The 6154-nt window shown below is 30.4% G+C and overlaps 1 protein-coding gene across 4 annotated transcripts in view; it reads left to right on the top strand.

Annotated features, from left to right (window-relative positions):
- The window catches only part of LOC106471450 (casein kinase II subunit alpha), a 37192-nt gene extending 31436 nt beyond the window's left edge, over positions 1 to 5756 (top strand). For 2 of the 4 annotated variants that reach the window (XM_022400059.1, XM_013932051.2), the window contains exons 12-13: positions 3561 to 3644; positions 5068 to 5756. In XM_022400059.1, coding sequence (XP_022255767.1) covers positions 3561 to 3644; positions 5068 to 5168 — 185 coding nt within the window. In that variant the 3' untranslated portion in view covers positions 5169 to 5756. The remainder of the gene's footprint in view (positions 1 to 3560; positions 3645 to 5067) is intronic. The other 2 variants (XM_013932053.2, XM_013932054.2) reach the window with 2 other exon arrangements.
- Positions 5757 to 6154: the final 398 nt, after the last annotated feature.

The following is a 6154-nucleotide window of genomic DNA, read 5'->3' as shown; positions in this document are numbered from 1 at the left end:
TATGGAAAATAACAGATAAAATATAAAGTTTTTTCTTAAGAAACATTTGATAACTATCTGGACATTATAAGATTTTGCATGTGAAATTCAAAATTTTCTGATGCATAAAAGTATTTTTAATGTTAAAATGAAAATTACTTCGTACGATAGACAGGCAAGTTGTGAAAAGAAAAAAAGGCATGAGAGAAACGATGCTTTACAAACCTTAAGACTTAATGAAAAAATTAGATATTTTGCATATGAAAGCATTGTAATGTTTACTGATAATATACCAAATTTCTTTAACATTCACTTACTAATTCAAAAGTTGTAGCATGAAAACTATAACAAGCACAAAATGTTTATGAGGTCTGTCCCTGGGAAAGAGTCACATGACCTTCTGTACTCGTTTAAAGTTGGTATAAATTTAATACTTATAACTCTCCATATATTGGGTATATCTTCACGAAATTTGGCAGTCTTTCAGCTAATATTACAAGTCTTTCACATACAAAAAGTGATATTTCTTAGTGACATACTTTTAATAAAATAAAATAAAGTTTTGTCCATGAATATATTGAGTATTTGTTTTGAATAGTCCGTGTGCAAAGTAATTTTCATGTTCAAATTAAAAATACTTTTCGCAATCTCAAAAATCTCAAATTTCCTTTGTGTAATCCCTAGAACCTCCTAAATGCATTTCAAACGTTTTTTTTTTTCACTAAATCCTTATAGTTTATATGTAATCTCAAAACGGGATCGGTCAATTCGACTGACCTTGTAACCACCCCAAAAAAATCGAAATAAACCTAAACTAACCTTCTTTTCTTTCTAGTATGACTTCAAATTGTAACATGAAACTACATTTGTTTATACTAAGTAGCTCTAAGTTCGTAATATTATACATCTATTTATAATTAAATTTTATTGTTTTATTGCCATTTGAACCATATCTAACTGCTATCTGTACCACTATAACTTGTAAATCACTCGGGGGAACGTGCAGCTCAACTTAGGCTATCGAATTACATCACCCATGAGCTGCTGGCGTGCGTGCCCTGAACAATTTTAATTATATTATTATTATTACTTATTTTACCTATTCTAGTCTTAAATAACCTAAAAAGATCCATGCTTTTAATTTTAGTTACTTTTTATAATAATAAATAAAGAATAAATATAAAAAGCAAGAAATAAAGTACTTACCCAATCTTCTTTTTTCTTGCCCTCGATTGTGATGAGTGTTAAGCCTGATTTTTTTAGTGATTATAGTAAAGCACTTAATAATTTTTATTTAATTAAATAATACACCAAAAAATTGACAAATTCACTTACTTCTACAAATTTTCCTGGCTTTCTAACTATGCGACAAGAGCCGTTAGAAATTCATCCAAGCTAGTCGTTGACTTTCCCACGGGAACGATGTTGCTACTCAGAGTGACGTTGACGGTTATCTGTTCAGAACACAATGTTATACAATACGCCATTTGATAGATGAAAACCTTGACTTTCTATTGGTTATAAGTAATATATAATGAAACGTAAGAGAGAACTATCAACCAATTGTGAAAGAGAGGATGTGACGGGTGGGTGTGGCAGGAGGGGTCTGATTTTCTCTTTGATAGCTCCATAACAAAACAAAATTTAAGGCCATAAAAATTATGGTCTATTAGAACATTAATGATTTTATAGAGAGAATTTTACGTTTAAATTCCTACATTTTTGAGGGGTGATGGATAAAATAGGGATGATGACATGCTAAGACAATGTGTGTTACACTAGTGGAAATTCATAATTTTTTTATATATATATTTCCTTTTGAAATTAAGAACTTGAAACTTGTATACTATTAAAATGTGGATTATTAGCTAAGATTGTATGCTATTCTAATTGGTATAACATAAACAAAAAGTACTTTAATAAATATTTGAATGTAAGACACTAAAACCTTGTGTCATGTGCAGTAAAGGGTACCCGTGCCGATAGGGTTAAATGGAATTTAGCAAAAAGATACCTTCTTCAGGTCCCAAGCAGTGATATAGACAGTTTTAAATTTTTCTAGCATCAAAATTGGTCATGTTGGGATTTCGTAGTAGAGACATATTGCATTCATTCATAAATAATAACATATTTATATTACAGATGAAAATACATATAGTTTTTAAAATTACTATATAACACAATATAGTATTTTAATTATAGCCATTTTTTAAAATACTATTCAGGCTAATGTTCTATTAGATATATAAATTATTTGTGCATCAGGTTGATATTGGTTTAGGTGAATAGTTAATATCAGATTATGTGTTTGGAGGATACCTTCATAACTTAACATTTATTAGATATATAGATTACTTGAGAGTCAGACTAATGTTCTATAATATTATAATCCAAGTTATGTTGTTAATTAATGACATATCTTATAAGTTAAAGATATGAATGTAAAATAAAATGTTATAAAGAGATTTTTTATTGCTATGAATATTACAAAGGTTGCCATACATAAATTACAACATTAGAAAATATCAAAATCCTAAAAAGCCATATCATCATGCTAACATTAACAAATTAGGTCTTGAATTATGTTTGTGTAAACATATACCTGCCTTTAACAAGCTTTTCAACACTTGAGTACATTAAGCAGAAAATTTGCTTCTTTAACCGAAAGCAAAGAGAAAAGTTGTTGATACAGTCTTATAGAACTTAATTTTAAAAAATCTAGCAGTTTTCCCTTTTATATACTTAATAAATTATTCCATGTATAATGTGTTTTGGGTTACATTGTAAATGATGAGTGTGTTAATCTCTCTCTTTACATCTGTTCTGTACATTTTGGTATTTTCTAATCTTGTTCTATATACTGTATATGTACTGTCTGAAGTTCTATTAGTTATTCTCTGGTTGCTAGTTTTTTTTATACACTGATGTTTAAAATGTGGCAATTTCTTTTGTTTATTCTATGATGTCTGTCTTTTAGTTTCTTGAGTAGACTAAAAAGTGTGATAATATTCAAACATCAGACATCATTATGTTGTCCGTGATGCTGAGAAAACTTGGAAAACATTTTTATCGTTGAATTAATAATAATTAATTTACAATAAATATTTCCCTTTAAGCTTACTTTATTCTTTTTATCTGTTCGAAGTTTGTCTTGTAAACAACAATAAAATCAAAAGTTACAACTACAATATATTTCACCTGCATTTCCTCTGAATCTGTATAGAATAAGTCTACAGAAACAGTCTAATGCAAGCTGAGAAAGTAAGCAAATATAAAGAAACAGACTAGTGTATTATTAAAATGTACAGAGTGAAGGTAAAGATGAGACAGACTAGTGTATTATTAAAATGTACAGAGTGAAGGTAAAGATGAGACAGACTAGTGTATTATGAGAATGTACAGAGTGAAGGTAAAGATGAGACAGACTACTGTATTATGAAAATGTACAGAGTGAAGGTAAAAAGGAGAGAAACTAATGTATTTACAGAACAACTTTAGAGAAACAACCTTTGTAAATTGTCTGACTAAACTCTATAATATCTCGTCTTCATATCAGTAGTGTGGATTTTTTTTTGTTACAGACCCAATAGTCAAAGAACAGCAGGTGAGGTACATGGATTCAAGGCTTACTAACTCTCCTCCTCCTGTAACAGCCTCAAATCCATGTAAGTACATATATATGTACCACCTTGCTTTTTGTGTCAAAGCTGTTTTTGTGAGAGGATTAAGTTTGTAGCTTACTAGACATAATAAAAGTAAATCAAATATAAGAGAAGTATGTTTTTCAATAGAACAGGATTTTGTTTGTTTTATCCAATGAAAGTTTGACATAAGCAGTACTTAAGATAAATGATTATTTTGAACTTTTTACAGTATATAAACAGAGTTCATTAATAGTAAGTGATGCATCCTTGTTAATTATTAAGGTTCTGTTAGAAGTAAAAATGTAAGTGACATTTATTCGTAATTGACTCTGTATTGCACTACTGTTAAGTAGAAATAAAATCACAAATAACAAAAATCAAAATAAGAAATTCATGGAACTGTATTTCTGAAGAAAATCACAAGTTCAATTAATTTATTTAAAACACGAAAGTACATAACTTTGATTTCTACGTATTTATTCAAAGTTGATGAAGGGTTATACAGAATTAAGTATGATATATTAAAATGATTTTGAATATGAAAGTTATATCACATGACAACCAGAGCCAATATATATGTATGGAATGTATCAGAACTACATTTTGACATTGTCATTACATAAATATTGCAGTGCCACTGAAAATTTAGCACTTTTTGGGAAAGGTATGTAAGAGTCCTTTCTATATTTATACAGCCAGATCATAAAACTGGAAATTTAGAAAGGGGATAGTGTCTTACCTAACCTTTTGTCCATGGGTGGGGGTTAAAATACACATGCCATGACCTTTTATAGAGTGCCACCTAACATAGTATTAATTTAGAATTGTAGTCAACATTCTTTCTCAAGTACAGGATTGGTTCATTTTATTGATCTCATTCATTTAAAGGCATTGGAAACAAAGAAATATGTATCATCGTGGGGCTCCAGGACAATCCAGAAAGAGGCGTGTAGTAAGTTGTACACCAGCTGTGGTAGGCAGAGTATGAACCTCTGTATAATACAGAAACTGTGATTTATACATAAAGTACTGAACTTCTGTGTAGTACAGAAACTGTGATTTATAAATACAGTATGAACCTCTGTATGGTACAGAAACCCTGATTGATACATAATTATTCCCAGTTGGTGAGAGAAATATGGTTACAAAGTAAATAAATGTGAATTCTACACACTTGTTCCAACTTGACAAGAGAAATATGGTTACAATGTACAGAAATATGGTTATAATGTACAGTAACCATGGTTTCTATCAACTGAATTTACAAAGTTTTGCCTAGAAGACTAAAATAATATAGTTTGCTCAAGAAAGTTAAAAAATGAAATCCATTGTATTGTTAAATAGAAAATTGGGTAGTCTGTCAAATAATTGAGCAAGTCATTATAACTGATAATATGCATAAAATGTGTGTTTTAAGGGTTTTTTTTAAATTGCTCTTTTTCAGCAGCTAGTGGTATTAACTGTGGCTCAATTGTTGGAGTTCAGGGATCACCTCTTTCACCACCAATTGTAGCTTTGGCCAACAACACATCAGCGCAGTCTTAAGTGTCCGGATGTCTCTCCTGGTGCCACGACTTTCATCCGGAGGGTTCTCAAGAACAGCTGAGAGAGGTGAGCAACTGTACAGTTGTGGACTGGTGAGACACAGGACTTGGAACCTTCACTCTACTGGAGTTGATACATCCATCAGACAACATCAGTCTTTTGCTCCATGTAGCCCTACTGGCAGTGGGGACTATTTATCTAGTAAAATGAAATCAAATAACAACAGTTGCTCGGGACGCCAGTGGAGCTGGGACTTGTCTCAATTATCATTTAGGTTATGTAATGTATCTTGCTTCTCCATTTTATTTTATTTCCACTGTTTCTACCATTCCATAATTATTTGTACTTGTCATTTGATGGTTCAGAGTGGAACTTTGTTGAAGGATTGATTATGAACAGAGAAAAAAAAAGGGTTCATATGGCTACTGGTTTTCTGCTTTCACATATGTTAACGGGTGGAGTGTTTCTGTTCTGTGTACACCAGTAGTTGTGTGTATAATATTATTACCACCACTGTATACATGTTTGACACTATGGTAATTAGATAAGTAAAATAAAAACTGTTCTTCTCCAACAACTTAGTACTTATCTTGTGTTAATTTACATTTTTGTGTATTTATCCAACATCTCATTTAAGTCAAAAATTTAAATTATAGTAATAATTGGTCCAATCCATTTGTTTCTTTAAAAAAATGTTTCTTCATCAATTATATACATTACTCATCACAAAAATCTGGTTTTTGTAATAATGTTATTGCTTTTATTACCATTAATATCTGTATAATTGAATCCTTTTTCTCAAGTTGGGGTAGGCTTACCAAGTATGAAAGTTTGTGTTTAAAATTTTCTACTTCATTATATTGCTTGTGGAAGGTAAGAGGAAATGCCTTTTTTGTGTATGTGTGAGGATGTTTTTTTTTTTGTTTCTGAAAACAACATTAGAACAATATAAAATTCTACTGAGTTTTGTGTTTGAATGGCAGCAG

The sequence above is a fragment of the Limulus polyphemus genome, unplaced genomic scaffold (assembly GCF_000517525.1).
Source record: "Limulus polyphemus unplaced genomic scaffold, Limulus_polyphemus-2.1.2 Scaffold4631, whole genome shotgun sequence".
Taxonomy (NCBI): Eukaryota; Metazoa; Arthropoda; class Merostomata; order Xiphosura; family Limulidae; genus Limulus; species Limulus polyphemus.
Note: the sequence above shows the minus strand (reverse complement) of the source record. Positions and strands in the feature narration are given on the sequence as shown.